The sequence below is a fragment of the Lethenteron reissneri genome, chromosome 43 (assembly GCF_015708825.2).
Source record: "Lethenteron reissneri isolate LAM-NWPU_2019-01 chromosome 43, ASM1570882v1, whole genome shotgun sequence".
Classification (NCBI taxonomy): Eukaryota; Metazoa; Chordata; class Hyperoartia; order Petromyzontiformes; family Petromyzontidae; genus Lethenteron; species Lethenteron reissneri.
Genome location: NC_083821.1, coordinates 5,696,549 through 5,717,050, shown reverse-complemented (window position 1 = coordinate 5,717,050; position 20,502 = coordinate 5,696,549). Strand labels below are relative to the sequence as shown.

At 46.7% G+C, this 20,502-nt stretch overlaps 1 protein-coding gene across 4 annotated transcripts in view; it reads left to right on the top strand.

The window, feature by feature from the left end:
- Positions 1 to 20,502, top strand: part of LOC133353195 (oxidation resistance protein 1-like) — a 66,565-nt gene that overhangs the window by 8,611 nt on the left and 37,452 nt on the right. For 3 of the 4 annotated variants that reach the window (XM_061569244.1, XM_061569246.1, XM_061569243.1), the window contains exon 3: positions 19,110 to 19,321. In XM_061569244.1, the coding sequence (XP_061425228.1) occupies positions 19,110 to 19,321 (212 nt within the window). Of the gene's footprint in view, positions 1 to 13,932; positions 14,023 to 19,109; positions 19,322 to 20,502 lie in introns of those variants that run through there. The other variant, XM_061569245.1, reaches the window with a different exon arrangement.

Here is a 20,502-nt window from a genome sequence, read left to right as displayed (position 1 = left end):
TTTTCATTGATCTAGATAAAACTCTTATCTCTTCGTCCGATTGTCATGCAAAGTTTTCATCATTGCCCATAAGCAGGCCCCAGCCAGCTCCAGGTCTGATTGGGGGGGGGGGGGGCAGTAGTTGAGTAGTTATGTGGGGGGGCCACCATGACCGTGATTCACCGCTAGCGAGAGAGAACTTGGATGGGGCTAAAGGGACATTTGGTGGGGGTCGAGGGGGGGGGGGCAGAGGGATCCTTTCATTGCCCCCTAAGCGGCGCCGGTCCTGGTCATAAGCAGCACACCGTGGGACATCAGAATATTTATACTGGAGGAATCCGATGACCTACAAAGCTCATCTTCTTGGTTCTTTCGGTAAAGTCACGTAGAAGGGAAGTAATAAAATAATACAAATAAAACATAATAAAATAAAATAATTGTCACGACGTTTCGGCCACAACGCAAGCAGCCGTCCTCACCTGTTGTGGCCGAAACGTCGTGAGAATTATTTTATTATGTTTTATTTTTCTTATTTTATTACTTCCCTTCTACGTGACTTTACCGAAAGAACCAAGAAGATGAATCCCTGCAGTCACGAAAGCTTTAATCCGATGACCTACAAAGCTCTTTTTTTTCACAGATGTCAAAATGATTTGGCGAGGCTTCCATGGGTGAACAGAGCCCCCTCCCTGCCCCCGCCCGCTCCCCCGCCCCCAGCGAGCTTCATGGCGCGCTGGTCTAACTCCTCGTGAACATGCGTGTGCCTTGAGACCTGTGGTTTCAAGGAGTCGAGCCGGCTCACCTGGTATTCGTTCCCTGCGTGTGCGTCCGTGTGTGAGCGCGTGCGCGTGTTTTTGACACGCGCCGGTTTGCCGCTGGCTGGCGTTTGCGGACGCGGGCAGTGCGTTCCAGTTGAACGGACCGGCGTGCATGATGCCTCCAACCAGTCTCCTCCGCTGTACCGTGTTTATACCATCATATTGACAGTGGAAAAGTTTTCCATTCTCCGCGTACCTGCGAGCACACACACGCGCGTGCGCACGCGCGTGTGTGTGCTCGCCGTGCGTGCGCGCGTGACATTAATTTCACTAAGGCGCGAGGGTTGCACGCTGGTTACTGCTGCGACAGAGGGGGGGAGGTTGAGGGAAAGGGTTTGGCAATCGATCAACAAGTGAAATAAATGAAAATAGAATGCCGGTGGAATGATGGCTTGTATGCCAAAGCGCTCATGAATGGAATTTACCCCAAACATCCCATTGCAGAGGGACCTGTTGTGAAGTTTGCCTGGTGAAGCTTTCTTGGGTAAATAAATTACATGATGATAATATTACGAAGAGATGTGGTACAGCGCTGTCTTCACTGCTGAAGCTGAATGAAGGCCCCTCTCCGCCCCATGTACTGTGCACCACGGGGGTTGTTTGACCATACTTCACCACGCTGGTGACCGTGCGTTAGTGCAGGAGGGGGCCCAGAACCAGTTCAGATATATCTCGCCACTGATATTGGACGCGGTCCGGAATTGAACTCGGGTTCCCGCGTTCGTAGTGGAGTGTGCCCAGCCACCGTTTCCACTCAACCCTCGAGATAAAATGATTGCATAATTCGCAGGATCATATTGCATTATGCATCATTATCGATTTTCGTACAAAGTCAAATCCGTTCCGGACTCGAACAAGCACGGTTCATTCCTCGTCTCTCTCACTTACAGCCCCGAGCCAGTTGTACAAATTCTACATTAGTGTGGCAGGGCCAAGTGCATCCACAGGAAGAACACTTTTGGCGTCTTATTAACCGGTGCTAGTTATATTTTCCCGGCACCTTTCAGTACAGTGCTGTCCGTGCAAAATGGTTTCTGTGTTTTGCAATTTATCCTCCTCCGCGTTGGGCAATTACTTCCGGTCCACGCAGAAACAAACAAAAAAAACAGCCGCACACGTGGCTTGCTCGCTGGGCCGCATGCGTGTGCTGCATTCATTCGCAAGCGCTGGTCGTCGGCGAGAAAAATGCATCGCGCTCTGTCTGGGTGATCGGTGTCGATTTTGCGCGAATTCGTACATTCCAATGGGTGACGCGTGCTAAGTTCTGTCAAGTCCGGTGTGTAGCTATTTTCTGGATGCAGTTTTATCACGATGTACATCGCACGGCCGCTCGTCAATTCGCCGCCGTGTCAGTTATGGGATTTCTTCTGGTAACATACCTCACCGTGCTGGTCGGTGCAGGTTGGTAGAGAGACGGGGAAGGGCAGGACCGGTTAAGATCGAGTATTTATCCGCGATACATTTCCACGTGATAAGCCACTTCATTGGGCTATCATTTGTGGCCAGGTCACTTTTGAAAAATAGCTGTATAGCTCAGTGGGCTTTACCTGGTAAAATAATATATGATTTTATTTTATTTTGTTTTATATTTATTATTTTATTACTTCCCTTCTACGTGACTTTACCGAAAGAACCAAGAGGAAAAATGTAAATATTTGATGGTTTATATCGCTCACTGCTGTTAACTACGGTCACGAATTTAAATCAGACCGCCAGGCTATTAACACAGCGCAATAAACCACTGTTCGTCTGTCTATCTCGTGTATATACAGGGACTCTTCTACTTACGAATGAGGTAGGTTCCAGAGGTCTGTTCGTAAGTCGATTTGTTCGTAAGTCCAACTTCACTCCTGTCGATTTCAAACACGTTGTACGGCATGTACACTGAACACGGGAAATGGCTTTAAAAGTTGTATAATCTCCTGTAGATGCCACTGGGTCTTCAAGTTCTGCAGATCTAGATGCCACCACCACCATCTATTGCGCGGCGGTTGAACTTACGACTCTCGGTCTGAACAACTGCAACTGGACATGTGGACAGGTTTGTTCGTATCTCTGGAAGTTCGTAAGTCGATGAGTCTCTGTACACAAATAATCAATAATGTAATAATTCGTAGGCCATCGTCTACCAAAGTTGTCGTGCAACTGTGGTGACCCAGAACAGACCGTGTGACACTTACCGACTTCGGCCCGATTCACGAAGGAGAGCTCACGGCGCGATGATCTTTCCAGCTCCTATTGCAGGAGCATCGCGACCACTACTTTGTGCAGTTTCCCGCATTAGGTGGTAACGCTGCTGATCGTGAGAGCGCCGAGTGGACATGTATTTTTTTTCTCGTCACGTATCGGCAAAATTGTTGTTGTATGGAAGAGTGGGGGGGGGGGGGGGGGGGCGGGAAGCAAAAGTGGAAATTGAATTTAAAATAAAAGAAATTCGGAGTAATGAGGAAATGGGGCCACTGTGCCGATTGTGTGCGTATGTATGTTGAACATTTTTCTCACCGTACGTAACCAACCGTGCCAAACGGAGTCAATTTGGTGGGTACAGTAGAAACCGGACACGAACAACCCCGGGGAGCGAGGCCGGACGGGTGTGCTTATATGCGAAGTAGTGTGCTTGTAGCAGAAGTTTCCCCTTCAACTTGCTCAATTGGAATCTACGCAGAATGATCACCTCCCCCCCCCCCCTATCCACTTCGAGAGCTTGGCAGGACCCTGCTGAACACGAGGCATGAGACTCAATGAGGCATTCCTGGGTAAACAAGCAGAATAATAAAACGTATCTAGGGTGCTTCAAAAAAATGTGAACACTTCTGAGACTTTGCAACGTCACAAAAAATGTGCCTCCTCCAGGCTCTGGAGACCACGTGGGGAAGATTCCAGGCACGCGTTGACAACGATGGCGAACAAGTGGAGACTCTTTGACTTTTTGAAGCTATTAATAAACATTTTTTAAAAATCATGTTACAGTATTTTAACCGTTCTTTTTGCCATTAAAACCGTCAGTCCCATACACATGTTAACATTTTTTTAAGCACCCTGTGTGTATAAACGTCCCTCGCCAGCATTGTAAGGCTATGCCACTTCTCTCAGGCTTGTGCTTACTGAAGGTCTCTTTATAACAGTCGTCTCCAGTGTTCTTATTATGCATCATGACTCCGCACGCATCCTGGTGTTGTGCATTAGCAAAACAGTCATGTCCGGTACGTACGCTGAACTTCCTTCGCACCGTGCGTAGCCAACCGCGCTAATCGGAAGTGCGGGGGAAGGACAACAAACTAAACACGACAACACGAAGCAGTTTCCAGAGAGCTGAGTTTGATCGTAGAGCTTGGGGACTCGTCGTGTGACGATCGATAACACTGGTCAACAACAAAAACATTTTTTTGTGGCCTGGACTTTTGCAGCTGTTTTAGACTAATTTCAGGGTGCCGATTCTAAATCTGATCACAGATTTGCTCTATCACATTTCATTTTTAAATCCTTTATATTAAGTACGCTTGCTTGCTTACGACCGTGCAAATCTTTCGGTCGTTTTTGAACCCACTTCCCGTGATCCAATCGAGCTGACATTTTGCACACAGACTCGTTGTGCGTGACAATATATTTTCGTGAAAAAAAATTCCAAAATGTTACACTTTTTAGGAAAAAAGAAATGATATTTAATTTCCAATTGCTTAATGGTGGCAGGCAATCATCTGACCCATAGGTGGCAGCCATCTCAAGCCAGAGGACGAGAGGACTCTAGCCGCCACGCATATAAAGGATTTATAGTGAAAAACTTTGTTTTTACGGGTTAATTTTTTATGATATCGGCATACCCCATTTTCATTGATTTTACCCGAAATTAACTCTGTCACTTATGATTGCAAGTTGTTGCGAGTCAGTGACTGCTTTAGTGTTAAAATATGGTGCTGTATTTTTAGGATAGTGTGTTTATAATATCATTTTATGTAGATATCCACATTTATTTAATATTTTTCTTCTGCAGTTTTTATTGAAAATGCAATATTTGATATCTCAAAAACCTGATGTGGTAGCCAACAACTGATGCCAGATTTGGAATCGGCACCCCAAAATTACCTTAAAACCGTTGGAATACCTTATGCCAGAAAAAGTGTGACCAGTGCAATCGATGGTGGCAAAAGCACAACCCCCCCTGCCGAGGGAGGGTCTGTTTGTGATAACTTGACGATGCCTATTTTGATTTGCTTTAAATGGCATGTTTCATTCAGTATCATTAACACGAATAGGATAAAAAAAAATCAAGTTTCTCTCCGCTGCTCATTGGAACACTGGGGCAGTGCTCATCCTCCGCAGCTTGCCCTAAGGCAGCCGTGGAAATTCCACTTTCCCGTGACAGGAGCTCGTCTCCGCATAGATCGATCACTGCATTATAACGGTTAGATTTGATGGGTTTATGGTAACACAGTCCTGCCATAATGCCGTTATATTTGATGCAGGAAAATCTGCGTCGATTATATTCCAGGAATCCCTGGACTCTGGTCACGGCCGCAGCCCTCCGTTGATTTGTTTGCCCAATTACATTAGCGGAGTGCCTGGCTTGGGCTTGTGGGAGGAAATCGGAGCACAGTGTACCCGGAGAAACGCAGACAAAGATCCCTCATATAGCCTTTGACAGACCGCTGGGGGAAGTGCTGTTAGCGAGCACCTTGTGAAGGCACGCGAGGGGGTGGGTGGCCAACACCACGCCCGGCCGCCTTTTTCTCCCGAAAGTGGCGATGTTTTCGCACCGCACCGGGTACTCATTTGAGGCTGCGTCGACCTATGGGGGAAGGCCCAGGAACGGTTTGGATAATCGTCACTGGTGATGGCCGTGAGCGGGAATCGGAACTCGGGGCGTCGGATTCGTAGCGCAGTGCGCTAACTGCTGCGCCACCGCTCCCCACCCGGATACACCCACACATACCGGGCAGCGGCTACAATGCAACCAGTACAGGGACTCGTCTATTTACGAACGAGCTGGGTTCCTGAGGCCTGTTCGTAAGTAGAGGAGTCTCGGTATACCCAGGTGTGAGTCTTCCATCCGTGTGTACGAATCAAGCTCAACACGTGCTCAGCTACCGAGAGCCGGCGAGGTCGGACCCACTCAGGGGGGTTAATTTGGTGGGATTGGGACGGTACAGACACGCATCGAGGTTACTTAGATTTGATTTGAAGCTTTCGTGACTGCAGGTAAAGTCACGTAGGTAGAAAAATAAAATAATTCACGACGTTTCGATCGCAACACAAGCGTCCGTCATCAGGTGGAACAGATACAGCAGGAGAACTGCTGACATCATGTCCAGGAGAACAGCTGACATCGTTCTCCTGCTGAATCTGTTCCACCTCTTCCACCTGATGACGGACGCTTGTGTTGCGATCGAAACGTCGTGATTTATTTTATTTTCCTACTGACGTGACTTTACCGAAAGAACCAAAGAGTATGTAATTTAGATGATTATGCTGCTGTGGATTTCCACATGATGAGCGCACTTGTCGTTGTGGCTATCATTTGTGGCCAGGTCATTTCTGAAAAAGAAGCTCATGGCTCAGAGGGCCCTTGCCAAGTAAGATGAAAAAAACTGTTTAGTTTTACAGTACTTTTTGATTTAAAGCTTTCGTGACTGCAGGGATTCATATTCTTGGTTCTTTCGGTAAAGTCACGTAGAAGGGAAATAATAAAATAATCAAAATATAAAACGAATAAAATTCTCACGACGTTTCGACTGCAACACACGCAATCGTCATCAGGTGTGAAATCCACAGTACTTGTATATCTTTTTTGAGTGATTTGTCTACCGTGTCCGTAATTCACACTCCCATCGTGTTTTTTGTTGTTGTATTATTTGTTGTTGTGACATCGCCCTACTGGACATCTGCGAGAAAGAGCTTTATAGCACATCGGATTCCTCCAGTATGAAAACAGATTCTGATTCGTACTCTGTTGTAGCTAGTGATGCAGCCCCAACGAGAGTGGAGGGGGGGGAGCGTCGTGCAATCTCCACTTGCCGTTGCAGAGGTTCACAGCTTTAATCCCAGAAGCCACCCTTGGCTGACGCTGCGATTTGTGTGATAACCACGGTAATGCTTCAGCTTTATTCACTCCCAGCGGACGTCAAAGATCCTCCCTCCCCCCTCCCCATGAGGTCATCCCCGCAGACTGGGACAATGTGCTGCGCGCTGAAACGTATCACGGATCCAAATTAGAAAAATGACACCGCAAAGTGACTCCTTTTAATGTCCAGCGCACGGCAAACGTTGCTGCCCCAAAGCCTGAAGGCTTTACAGGACTCTTCCGAAAAATTAGTTCGCGATTGGCTCGGTGAGGCTTTGCTGAGTAATACTCTTAGGTTTTTTCGGTAAAGTCACGTAGGTAAAAAAATCAAATTAATAAAAGTAAAATGAAAATAAAAATCACGACGTTTCGGAGATACAGCTATCGTGCTGTGACGGTTCCGCCTGAAGACGGAAGCTTGTGTTGCCTCCGAAACGTCGTGATTTTTTTATTTTTTATTTAACTTTTATTAATTTTAATTTTTTACCTACGTGACTTTACCGAAGAAACCTAAGAATATGAATCCTTGCAGTCACGAAAGCTTCAAATCTAGAATTTGCTGAGTAAGTCGACACAATCAACGTGTCGTGATCATTCCCTGCACGGGTGCGGCTGAATTGGTCGGAGTGGGGGGTGGGGTGTTGGTGGAGGCTAAGCACTTGCCGTTGAGTGCTTCTGCCTGGCATCATTAATCATTCATTGGGAAGAGCTTCGCCAAGAATTAGCTTCTAATTTTTTAACACCGCATAGGATCCAGCGTGAGTAAACGATGCAGGATTGAGCAATGTGTTGCGTAATGATTTAGCTCGGCGCGGTCGTCAATGCCGCCGCCTTAAAAAATTAACCTGTAAAAACAAAGTTTTTTACTATAAATCCTTTATATGCGTGGCATCGGTTTTATTTTATTATTCATTTCTGTTTTTCTTAAGAGTTTCATTTTTATCACAATGGTATTTGAAATAAAATATGAATTTTATTTTTTTCCTAAAAAGTGGAAAATTTTGGGAAAAAATTTTCACGAAAATAAATTGTCACGCACAACGAGTCTGTGTGCAAAATGTCAGCTCGATTGGATCACGGGAAGTGGGTTAAAAACGACCTAAAGATTTGCACAGTCGTAAGCGCGCCAGCAAGTGAACTTAATATAAAGGATTTAAAAAAGGGAAAAATATCCGCAACACGTGACGTTTTGGGCAATGGTCCTTCTTCATAGCATATCGACAAACCCAGAACGATTGCGTGGCCTTATAGTTTGTGACTGCACCGTACAACGTGAGGCCCTGATCTAGAAATATGATCGCACTTAGCTATACATCGCTTTGTGTGTGCGTTTATAACAAACCTATTAGAGTCCACATGCAATGTAATATTTATGAATTCTTAATGATTTGCAGATATTTGTCTGTCCACTGCTCACTCAAGGTCTGCTCACACTTTATCGGTTAATAGGGGTTGTTTGACCATACTTCACCACTTTGGTCGGTGCGGGTTTTACATTCATCTCCGATACGTTTCCGAAACGCTTTTGGAAATAACATTGACACAGTGGCTGCGACCATAATATTGACACAGTGGCTGCCACTGTGTCAATGTTATGGTCGTAGCGGTGCGTCCCAATTCATTTGATTCATATCCAAGGGAAAACGACGTTTTTGATTCCTATAGGTTTTAGTCATGGAGTTCGCCTAACCCAGAGGTCAGCAACCTGCGGCTCTGGGGTCTTCAAGGGCTGTTTCATGACGTTAATTATTCAGGACCACCACCTCGTATTCACCGCCACGGTGCGTTGCTGCTATTGCAATCTAGACCCCTGGCCAAGCCCCAGCAGCCACGAGAGGTAAACGACCGTTAGACCGCTATTTGACAAGAAATGTATTCTTCGCATCGAAACGTGACCCTGAGTCGCGACAATTCACCGAATCGTTGGGTGGCAAACAAGTACAGCTCGCGTGCAAAAGCAGCGCAGCCTTACGCAGGCCACCAACTCAATAGAACTGAATGCGGTCTGGAGAAGGCCAAGAGCTTTTTTTGTCCTGTGCATTCAATGCTGCGCATCTTGGTGTGTGTTGCCAAATATATTCCATTTCTGTTGCCCTGTGGGTTTTCGCGTCATTTTTACAAATGAGAATTGCGGTAAGCGACAGCGAGCCGGAGCGGTGATCAGTATCTGCTGCCAAGAATAATCGTAATTCTAGATTTGAAGCTTTCGTGACTGCAAGGATTCATATTCTTAGGTTTTTTCGGTAAAGTCACGTAGGTAAAAAAATTAATTAAAATAAAATAAAAATCACGACGTTTCGGAGGCAACACAAGTCTCCGTCATCAGGTGGGACTTTGCTGTACTTGATACATGTATACTTGATACTTGATACATGTATACATGATACTTGATACATGTATACATGTATCAAGTACAGCAAATCTAGCTGTGACGGTCCCACCTGATGATGGAGACTTGTGTTGTCTCCGAAACGTCGTGATTTTTATTTTATTTTAAATTTTACTTTTATTAATTTAAATTTTTTTTAACCTACGTGACTTTACCGAAAAAACCTAAGAATATGAATCGTAATGCCATGCGCGTCACGTGAGATCGTATTGCCAGCACCCTGGAGCTCTGTGCAAGGGACTCAAGATGCAGGTTTTTTTAATTTAAGATTTCTCCCTTCCCCCATTCCCCCACGCACCCTCCTCCTGCAGCAGCAGCGCTGCTGAAAAACTGATCTCGAAAATTCTCTTTCAGCGGTGAGCGAGGCAGCGGCGGGGAGGGAAGGGTAATTGTAGGGTGGGAGACGGTGGAGGGGGGGGGTAGGCGGAGTGCGGGGTGGGAGACCGCAGGGGCAGCTTTCACAAGTCGCGAGTGTTGGGGGGGGTGGGGGCACATCCTGAATTTTGAGCCGAGTCGACGGAAATGAAGGCGGATTTCTCGCGTAGGGCCGGCGAGCAGGAAGGCGATGAGTGGCCGTGTCGATGCACCGCGTCCGCATTTCGGTGCGACCCATCCGATCGCACCAAGCAAAGTGAACAGGCTCTGCAGATGCTACAGCGCAGTGAAGTTGCCCTCGCTCATTCTCTGCCTTGCTCGTTGGGTGCCCCCCCTACCGCCCACAATTTAGACCATCCACCCTCTCCAGCAACAGCCCCAAAAACGCAACGATGGTTACCGAGGCCACAATCCAGGGAGGTCACATGGTCGCGCTTCTCGTCATCGTGTGTCGTTCGTAAGCCATTTCCACGAAGTTGTTGTTGTTGTTGACGCCTGTGTTCTGCGTCGGTAATTCATTTGGATAAAGTCACGTAGATAGGTTCAAAGAAAATAGCAAAAACTACGACGTTTCGATCGCAACACGAGCGGTCATCAGGAAAAGCCGTTGTCTTCGTCTTTGACCATTTGATTCGTGTTCGTGTTTTCTCGCCGCAAAGTGGCGCTGACGTTCCCCACCCACATTCAGTTCTATATGGACACGCATTTTTTCAGGCACCCGTAATAAGTCAGTAGCTTGATGATGAAAATTAAAAAATGAACATCTTTTGACAAACAATTGAGCCCATCCATCAATAGGTATCTCAAGCAAGGAATCATCATAAACAAACAAAAATACATTTTTGTTCTACCACATAAGGCCCACTGAGCTATAGTATACAGATCATTTTCAGAAGCGACCTTGCCGCAAATGATAGCTCAACGAAGTGCGCTTATCATTTTAACACGTAGGCTTTCATGACCAATATAAACCATAATACAGGTTTTTTGGGTTAGATCGTGTAAATATATAAATGTGTCGCTAAACCCGCCACCACGCGACACGTCCAACCAGTAAGGGTTGTCACGTAAACAGAACGTGGCCAATTCGTCAATAGTACAGCACACCGGTGTGTTGGAGAGCCAAGCCACAACATTTACAATCTGAGTACGACGTTTCGCCAGTAATTACAACTAGCTTCATCACCTTACTAATTGGCTGTGTCGGGTGGTGGCAGGTTTAACGACACATTTATATATTTACGCGATCTGACCCCCCCCCCCAAAAACCTCTTTTTTTACACGTTTTTATTTAACTCACTCTGTCTGTTGTTGTTGTATCCTCAAATCTTGTAACTCAATTTTAACCCACTTCCCAATGTGGTATCGACTGCAAACTTGGTATGCTTATGTCATACTGGTGACAATACTATATTCTATCATAAAAAATATATGTTTAAACATTCTTCTTGATATGTTATGTTTCGGCTTGGGTCTAATTGTCCACGCTCAACTGACGTTGGCTGTAATTGACCACAGTCCCTTACGTTATGGCAAGCTTCGGGGCCACTTCCAGTAGTCGTGGAGTTCTTCCATTACTAGTACGGTACATTTCATTAAAGCGTGTTTACATGAATTTTTTTTTTACTTATATGGGCTTATGTGGATATTTAAAGCAGCCAAATACTCTAAACGCACGTTTCTAAACGCATCGGACATGGCGAATCCACGACCGAGTGAGAGACCTCTCCATCTCTCAGCGCCATGCCACGTAACAGCAGCCCCACCTCGAAGCACATGGGTCGGGGGGCAGCCTTTCAAAGGCGACGAAGAACCCTCGCCTTCGTCTTTGACCAAAATCGTTGAAGAGCCGCAGCACGCGCAGAGGCGGTCTGTACACAGAAGCAGCAGCAGCGGGCATGCAGCTGATGACAAACACTTCAGCACAATACGTGATTGAATAAACTGCGTCTATTTAAATATCGATTTAAAGCTTTCGTGACTGCAGGGATTCATCTTCTTGGTTCTTTCGGTAAAGTCACGTAGAAGGAAAATAAAAAAAATAAGAAAAATATTTTATTTTATTATTTTCCATCTACGTGACTTTACCGAAAGAACCAAGAAGATGCGTCTATTTAATTTACCCCCACCGCCCCTGTTTTAGTTATTCTTTAACAATACAGTTGGACGGTTATATTTCGTCGTCACCAACACATTCCACGGCGACCCATTCCCTGCCATATCTAATCGATTTAACTTTACGTTGAAATTATGTTTAACATTTACGGTTATTTTTTTTCTTTTTCACAGCGTGTGGATTGATAGCGTTTGTTTCATTTGTGTTGCTGGTGACTTTGTGTATTTCATATCGGAATCGCTTCCAGTGCTGTTGCTGCTGGCGGCAATAAAAGTTGTGTAAAAGTCAAAAAGTCTAAACAGCCGTCCACAAGGGTTGGGGGTCGAGGGGGGTGCAGCAAAAGTGTCTCAAAGGGAGAAGCCACAGAGTCACCGAATGGGGCTCTCAAGTGCCCCCCCCCCCCCCCCCCCCGACCTATCGCAACGCGGCTCACGATCCCGATGGGGCAATTGGCGATCAACAGTTGGCAGAAGGTTGAAGTGAAGACGATTTTGCAGAATTCGTGTCACACGGAGTCTCGCTACACGTCGGCGCTGAGCTCCCGACTTGCTGCATGCAGAGGGGGTGCAGTGGGGCAGAGGGGGTGGTGAGACAGTGGGGGTGGTGGGGTAGTGGGGGTGGTGGGGCAGAGGGGTGGTGGGGCAGTGGGGATGGTGGGGCAGAGGGGGTGGTGGGTCAGTGGGGGTGGTGGGGCAGAGGGGGTGGTGGGTCAGTGGGGGTGGTGGGTCAGTGGGGGTGGTGGGTCAGTGGGGGTGGTGGGGCAGTGGGGGTGGTGGGGCAGAGGGGGTGGTGGGTCAGTGGGGGTGGTGGGGCAGTGGGGGTGGTGGGGCAGAGGGGGTGGTGGGGCAGAAGGGGTGGTGGGGCAGTGGGGGTGGTGGGGCAGTGGGGGTGGTGGGGCAGTGGGGGTGGTGGGGCAGTGGGGGCAGTGGGGGCGGTGGGGCAGTGGGGGCGGTGGGTCAGTGGGGGTGGTGGGGCAGAGGGGGTGGTGGGTCAGTGGGGGTGGTGGGGCAGTGGGGGTGGTGGGGCAGTGGGGGTGGTGGGGTGGTGGGTCAGTGGGGGTGTGGGGCAGTGGGGGTGGTGGGGCAGTGGGGGTGGTGGGGCAGAGGGGGTGGTGGGTCAGTGGGGGTGGTGGGGCAGAGGGGGTGGTGGGTCAGTGGGGGTGGTGGGGCAGTGGGGGTGGTGGGGCAGTGGGGGTGGTGGGTCAGTGGGGTGGTGGGGCAGTGGGGGTGGTGGGGCAGAGGGGGTGGTGGGGGTGGTGGGGCAGAGGGGGTGGTGGGTCAGTGGGGGTGGTGGGGCAGAGGGGGTGGTGGGGCAGAGGGGGTGGTGGGGCAGTGGGGGTGGTGGGGCAGTGGGACAGTGGGGGCAGTGGGGCAGAGGGGGTGGTGGGGCAGTGGGGGTGGTGGGGCAGAGGGGGCGGTGGGGCAGTGGGGGTGGTGGGGCAGTGGGGGTGGTGGGGCAGTGGGGGTGGTGGGGCAGTGGGGTGGTGGGGCAGTGGGGTGGTGGGGCAGTGGGGGGGGGGGCAGTGGGGTGTTCGCTCAATTCGCTTTGGCAGTGTAGCCCGCTGCGAGCTCACCTGTGAGATAACCACGCTGTGCATCATCCTGCACACTCTGCAGCAGCGTATGGGAACCTAACAACAAAAACCCCCACATGTTTGCACAGCTACAGATAGGCAGGTGCGTGTTTTAAAATCATCATCATTATTAATATTGAAGAGAAGGCGATGATGATCATGAGATTGAACCCAGGGCCAGCCTGCGTGCAGGGAAGAGTACAAGGCACGTAGCAAAATGTAGATTTGGGCTTTCTTCGGACCGGCTCCACCAGCCTCCTCAGAAGACGATGTTTGCCTTCGGCCGTGACCGGTAATTTAATATGTTTAATAAGCAGCAGCAGCATTTCTGTAAAATATAACAGCTGTGCAATTTTTTTTTTATTTCGAGCCGCTGGTAAATATTTGAGTTTAGATCGGAGTTTGGCATTTTAAGCAGCTGCCGTTTCCCCCGGGGCCTGTGTTTATATGTTGACTTCGCTGCGTGTATAGTATTTCACAATGCCAGAGTTGTACGGTGCTTCGCGGCGAGTGTCATTTACAGGGGCAGGTGCATGCCAAATCCTCGGCTTAAAGAAATATTAATTATGTATAAGAAGTACAGCCAGTGCTTCGTTTCAGCCTGGGGAGTCAGGAGCACTGCTGCAGAAATGATCGTGGAACGGTCACATCCATCTCGCATTTGTTTGTCTTAATGATACTTATTTTCTCTTTCGAGGATTGTACAAATGCAAGGTATTGTATTACAACAAAAATAACAGCCAAAGATTAAGGTGCAGCCTTGCTCCCTCTCACGCCACTACTTGCAGAAGGGCCTCCACTTCAGATAATGTTTTTTTTCTATTGCAGTTTTCCACATTGGCCGTATGTATTGAAAACTCATTTCTTGAGAACTACTTTTTTGTGTTGAGTTTGTTGTTCTTACCTCGCACCTCCAGTGAGCGCGATTGGTGACGTGCCAGGTAAAAGAAGTTCAACATACAAGGAACTCCTCTACTTACGAGCATTCGACTTACGAACTTTCAGAGATAGGCAGTCCTCTACTCACGACGGAGATGCGTTACGACGACCCCATCGTAAGTCAAAAATATCGTAAGTCGAAGATGGCCTAGCCTACCCAGGAGTCTTAAAGAATGGTGATAATTTAGCAAAACAGAGCAATTTATAGTACCGTACTGTATAAACTATATACTGTATGCATTTGTTAATTACAATACTGTATTGCGCAGTAAAGTAAAAAAAAAACAAGGTAAATTCTTAGCCTACCTATATGAACTGCAATTTAATAGAAAGTTTTTTCAGGAAACAATCCTATCTGCTATAAAAAAAAACTTTTAACATGCATTGAACGTATCGTATCGTGGTAACCTTAAAATTAAATCGCTAAAGCTACGTATCATACATGCATTGAACGTATCGTAACGTATCATATTGTACTCTACTCACCAAGATCGTATCTCGTACACTGCTGCGTTTGCCTGCCGCGGGAAATTTAAAATAAATCGAACCATCGTAATTCGTGGACTACCTGTATTTGTTATTTTCTTTGAACCTATGGACGTGACTTTACTGAACAAACCTGTCTGTATGTCCAGTTACCTGTCGTAGGTTCAACTGCCGCGCAATATATGGCGGTGGTGGCATCTACATCTTCAGAATTAATCATTTAGGTTTTTTGGGTCAGATCGCGTTATTTATAAATGTGTCGTAACCCTCCACCACCCGACACGGCCAAACAGTAAAAAATGTATCACGTTTTTTCAAAGGACAAAATCATTCTTCTTTAGCCCACCGGTGTGTTGAAGAGAAAATCAACAGCATTTTAAAATTTGAGTAGTACGACGTTTCGCTGATAATTACAATCAGCTTCATCGGGCAAGAATTGTGAAGCTCGATTTAAAGCTTTCGTGACTGCAGGGATTCATCTTCTTGGTTCTTTCAGTAAAGTCACGTAGAATGGAAATAATAAAATAATAAAAATAAAACATAATATGTTTTATTTTAAGTTTGCTTGCTTGCGTGCTTGCGTGCTTGCTTGCTTACGACCGTGCAAATCTTTCGGTCGTTTTTTAACCCACTTCCCGTGATCCAATCGAGCTGACATTTTCCACACAGACTCGTTGTGCGTGACAATTAATTTTCGTGAAAAATGTTTTCCAAAATTTTACACTGTTAAGGGAAAAGTTTTTTAAATATTTAATTACCAATTGCTTAATGGTGGCAGACAATCATCTGACCCATAGGTGGCAGCCATCTCAAGCCAGAGGACGAGAGGACTCTAGTCGCCACACATATAAAGGATTTAGAGTAAAAAACTTTGTTTTTACGGGTGAATTTTTTTATTATTTTATTATTTCCATTCTACGTGACTTTACCGAAAGAACCAAGAAGAAAAATGGTCAAGCTCTCCTGTTGCTCCCGGCCTTAAATAGAGCAGCACCAGGGTGACGTCATCATTTAATTCAATCTGGTGCAGTGATTCGAGGCAAAGAGGGGGGGGGGGGTATTGTAATTATATAGATTGGTAATCATTCAATTGTTATTCATTGGTATTTGTTTCCCTTATAAGGAATTGTAATTGTATTTATTTAATAATACGCTTCCAGGCCGCACTAAGCCTGTAGCTGTCAGAGCGTTTGAAGTTATTTCTGTTCAGAATGTCAAGAACCAGCGGGCATCTCCATCTACAGGAGATTATACATCTTTTAAAGCCATTCCCTTTGTTTAGTGTCCATGCCGTGCAACACGTTTGGAATCGACAGCAGTAAAGTTGGACTTAGGAACAACAAACCAAACACAACAAAATACCGGATGGTTGTGGATAGACGCCGCATATTGTAGTGATAATAGTAACAAATTCTAGATTTGAAGCTTTCGTGACTGCAAGGATTCATATTCTAAGGTTTTTTCGGTATCACTTGATACAGCTATCGTGCTGTGACGGTTCCACCTGAAGACGGAAACTTGTGTTGCCTCCGAAACGTCGTGATTTTTATTTTATTTTTATTTTATATTTATTAATTTTACTTTTTTACCTACGTGACTTTACCGAAAAAACCTAAGAATAGTAACAAACTCGTTTTTTTTTAATGTCGCGTGAAACTTTTAGCGGTGGTGCCTTGAAGCCACAGGTCCTACCTGCACGTGCGAACATCTGGGCGTGGTGGTATGATTCTGTTAGCCGACGCTATGGTCGGCTAACAGACAATGAATGAGTGAAATGCCTCGTTTCGTCAAGCGTGCCAAGTGGCCAGGAGGTGGCAGCATAGGAAATGTTTTTGTGATACCCCGAAGTAGGGGCGGCTGGATACAACTGCATTGGGGCCGTCCATAAATGACGTCACACACCTAGGGGGGGGGAGGGGGTCAGACATTTGTTACGATGTGTGACGAGGGGGGGGGGGGTTGAGAAATGTGACGTCACATCAAAATGCGCAACTTTAAATAAATACAGACAACACGTTCTACTTAATTAAATAGACTTTTTCATAAATGTTTTCTCCTACAACATCAGTGCAGCGGCACATTAAATACGTACTACAATGACGATAGTTTAAAGCGATTTGAAGCATGTTTTATATATATTTTTGGGGGGGGGGGGGCAAAACTTTGTGACGTCATATTTGAGGGGGGGGTCTGACTTTTTGTGACGCCGTGTGACGAGGGAGGGGGGGTTCAAAAATCGTTCAAAATCGCGTGACGTCATTTATGGACGGCCCCATTTGCAAAATGTGATGATGCGACTTTCATCCGTAACCATTTCTCAAGCGCTCAGTTTAAACGTCCAATGGGTTGTCGAGGGACCATGTGTCGTCTGGGACTGCTCTTGCCGTTGTTTTGCTGCCTTGCCCACGCTTGGAAACCGAACATTTATATCATGGGACCTCCTTTGCCAGTACCAAAATGTGAGAATAGGTAGCTGCTCACCCCGTGTTCTCATTACTCTGATAGTGCATTGTCTTTGTGCCTTTTGGTGTCCTCTGGTCTAACACCGTTTGAGACTAGGCTCAAAAGAAAGCTGTCTCTGGTGTGGACCAATCAGTTTCAAAGACAATGCTACATAGTATCAGAGTGTGGTTTTTTTGCATTCTGACCACAAGCATTGTGGTTAATGCAGACATGATTCCTTGTATAAGGTTTCAGTTTGGTGTTTTAACATCTTAACACCTGTGTTGTTGCCAGAAAAAAGGGGAAAACCTATTCTTGAACATATATACTTCATTTTATTCATTTATTTTTATTGATTCGCTTTTATTTCTCATTCTTTGCACTCCGATGTTTTTTTTAGTATTGTTTGTTGTTGTGAATTTCTGTCCCGCACCTACCGGACATCTGTGACGAAGAGCTCCATAGCCCATTGGATTTTTTCAGGATAAATAAAGATTCTGATTCTGGATGGGTTTTTCTTCAGCAATTCTGGCTTGACGTGGAAAAAACAAAACACCCCCCACAAAATCTGTCAACGCTGTCTTATAAGAGCAAAATATGTAGTCAGCTGACGTTTCAGGTGATGGGGTGCCACGTTGTCAAGATGTTAACCACCTTGCCTGGTATACAGGAGGTCGTGGGTTCGATCCCTAACCTGACGCCAGTTTATTTTGAGTTTGCGTGTTTTCCCCGTGGTCGTGTTGATTTTTCTCCGGGTCCTCCGGTTTCCCCCTCCACATTTAGAATGAACATCACGCGTTTTGAGCATTTGGCTGCTATACATTTCCACGCGATAAGCCACTTCGTTGAGCTATCATTTGTGATGGACAGTTCGCTTCTGAAAAAGAGCTACATAGCTCAGTGGGCCTCACCTGGTAAAATAAAAAATAGTTTAGCTTTAGGTTACTTATTCTGTGATGTGAACTTCCAAAACCGTTGTCGGACACAGGGTGTTGCACATCTTGCTGTGCAGTTCCAAATAGCAATTGATTACTCTGTAATCTTGCTGCAGCGAGCACACTTGACGTGGGGGAAGGCCTTCATCCAGCAGTGGATTGACCATGGCTGACGACGATGATAGTTTATATTCTTGGTTCTTTCGGTAACGTCACGTTGAAGGGAAATAATAAAAGAATAAAAATAAAACAATACAAAATCTTTCAAAAATGTCTTGCTGTGGTTTTCACACCTGATGATGATTGCTTGTGTTGCAATCGAAACGTCGTGAGAATTGTATTGTTTTATTTTTATTATTTCCCTTCTACGTGACTTTACCGAAAGAACCAAGAATATGAATCCCTGCAGTGACGAAAGCTTTAAATCGAGACGATAGTTTAGTTGTGTCCATGCGCTGGAACGGATGAATGATGAGTGGCGTCTGGGGTGAGGGGGTGAATCTCTTTGCTGCGAGCAAACAGGATTGTTGTGGGGCCCTCCTCTGTGCTGGGCCCAAGACAAATTGCCCCACTTGACCCCCACCCCCCTTCCCCCACCGGCAGAGGTCGCAACCGGGTACCCGATACCCGTACCCTACCCGATACCCGGCTACCCGTACCCGGCCAGGTACGGGTACGGGTAGACCGTGAGTCACTGGTGAGTAACTGTTTGTCACTCATTTCCCAACGTCTTGTCTGTTCTCACAATTCAAGTTCCTAGAATCAACCCACCCGCGACTGCAACATGGCTTCATCCCAGAGGTCGCAATCAGGTACCCGATACCCGTACCCGGCCGGGTACGGGTGTAGGGTACGGCCAGGTACGGGTACGGGTACCCGTTTGCAACCCTGGTGCGGCCGGGTACGGGTACGGGTAAGGAATCAAAACCCGTTTGCGACCTCTGCTCACCGGGCAGCCCCGATCCTACGACGCCAAGCGCTGCGAATGTCGCTCCCCAGGATGAAGCGCAAGTCGCACTCCGCCGACCCTGTGCTGGGACTCAAGGTGACACTGCCGCCCAACAAGTCCTCGCCGGATCTGCACGCCCAGGAGGACGGGCTGCCGGCGGAGGGGTCAGGCGACTCGGGCGGGGTCAGCCCCGCGACCGCCCCGCGGCTCGCTGACGACGGTGCCGCTCAGGAAGCCTCTCCCGCCTCCCCCCCTTGCAGCGGTGAGGCTCGGCGCAGCGAAAAACAAAATGAAAAAAAAATTTGCGGCATTTCTCCAGCCGAGGTTGAAAGGGTAAAATTTGTCGCGGCTCGCCCCGTCCGTCTGTTTGTTTGTCTGTTTGTTTGTCCATCCGCCGGGCCGCGTGTGTGTCTTGTGTGCAACATGAGGTCATGGTAATAATTCGCGTTAATGATAACGCTGTCGAACAAATTAGTTTTGTTCCTGGGTAGTAAGTGTTATTTCCTAATTGCTTATGCCTCAAACGCACGGAAAATGGCTGTAATTCCCCACAAACTTTGCTTTTGTGGCCAGGACATTGATATTTAGAAATGTACCTATTTTCAATGAGAAAACGGGAAAATTTGTGTCATTCCTTGACATAAAGTCAGAAAAAACAACATATTAATCAAAATTGACATGTATTTATACTAAAGTAATACAAAAATGACTACAAAAGATTTAGACACCAAGGCGCACTACCACAGGCGGGACTGGCCACAGCGGACCGAGTTCTCTCGAAAAACGACACACTTCTAAATCTTTTGTAGTCATTTTTGTATTACTTTAGTATAAATACATGATAATTTTGATTCATATATTGTTTTATTATGACTTTATGTGAAGGAATGACACAAATGCACTCGTTTTCTCATTGAAAATAGGTAAATTTCACAATATCACTGTCCAGGTCACAAAAGCAAAGTTTGTGGGGAACAATAGCCATTTTCTGTACTTTTTAGGCATAAGCAATTACGAAATAACACTTACTACTCAGGAACAAAAAATGTGTTACATAGTGTTATCTGAATCGGTCTTGGGCCTCCCCTAGGTCGACTCAGCCTCAAATGAGTACCTGGTGCAATGTGTAAACATCGCCACTGGGGAGACAAAGGCGGTCGGGCGTGGTGCCGGGCACCCACCCCCTCGTGTGCCGTGCCGGCCTTCATAGGTGTTTGCCAACAGTCTGTTAAGACTACACCGGGAGACTTTTGTATTTTCTGTTTTTTCCGGGAACTGTATTCTGATTCCTTTCTTCTTAATGGGAATTGGGCTAACCTTGCCGACACACAGCACCTTCCTGTCCGCTGAAACGTTGTCGAGACTCATTTGAGGCATTCCCAGGTAAGCGGTTGGCATTGCAGCCTTGCAACGATTACCAACCAAAGACAAATCGCTCCCTGT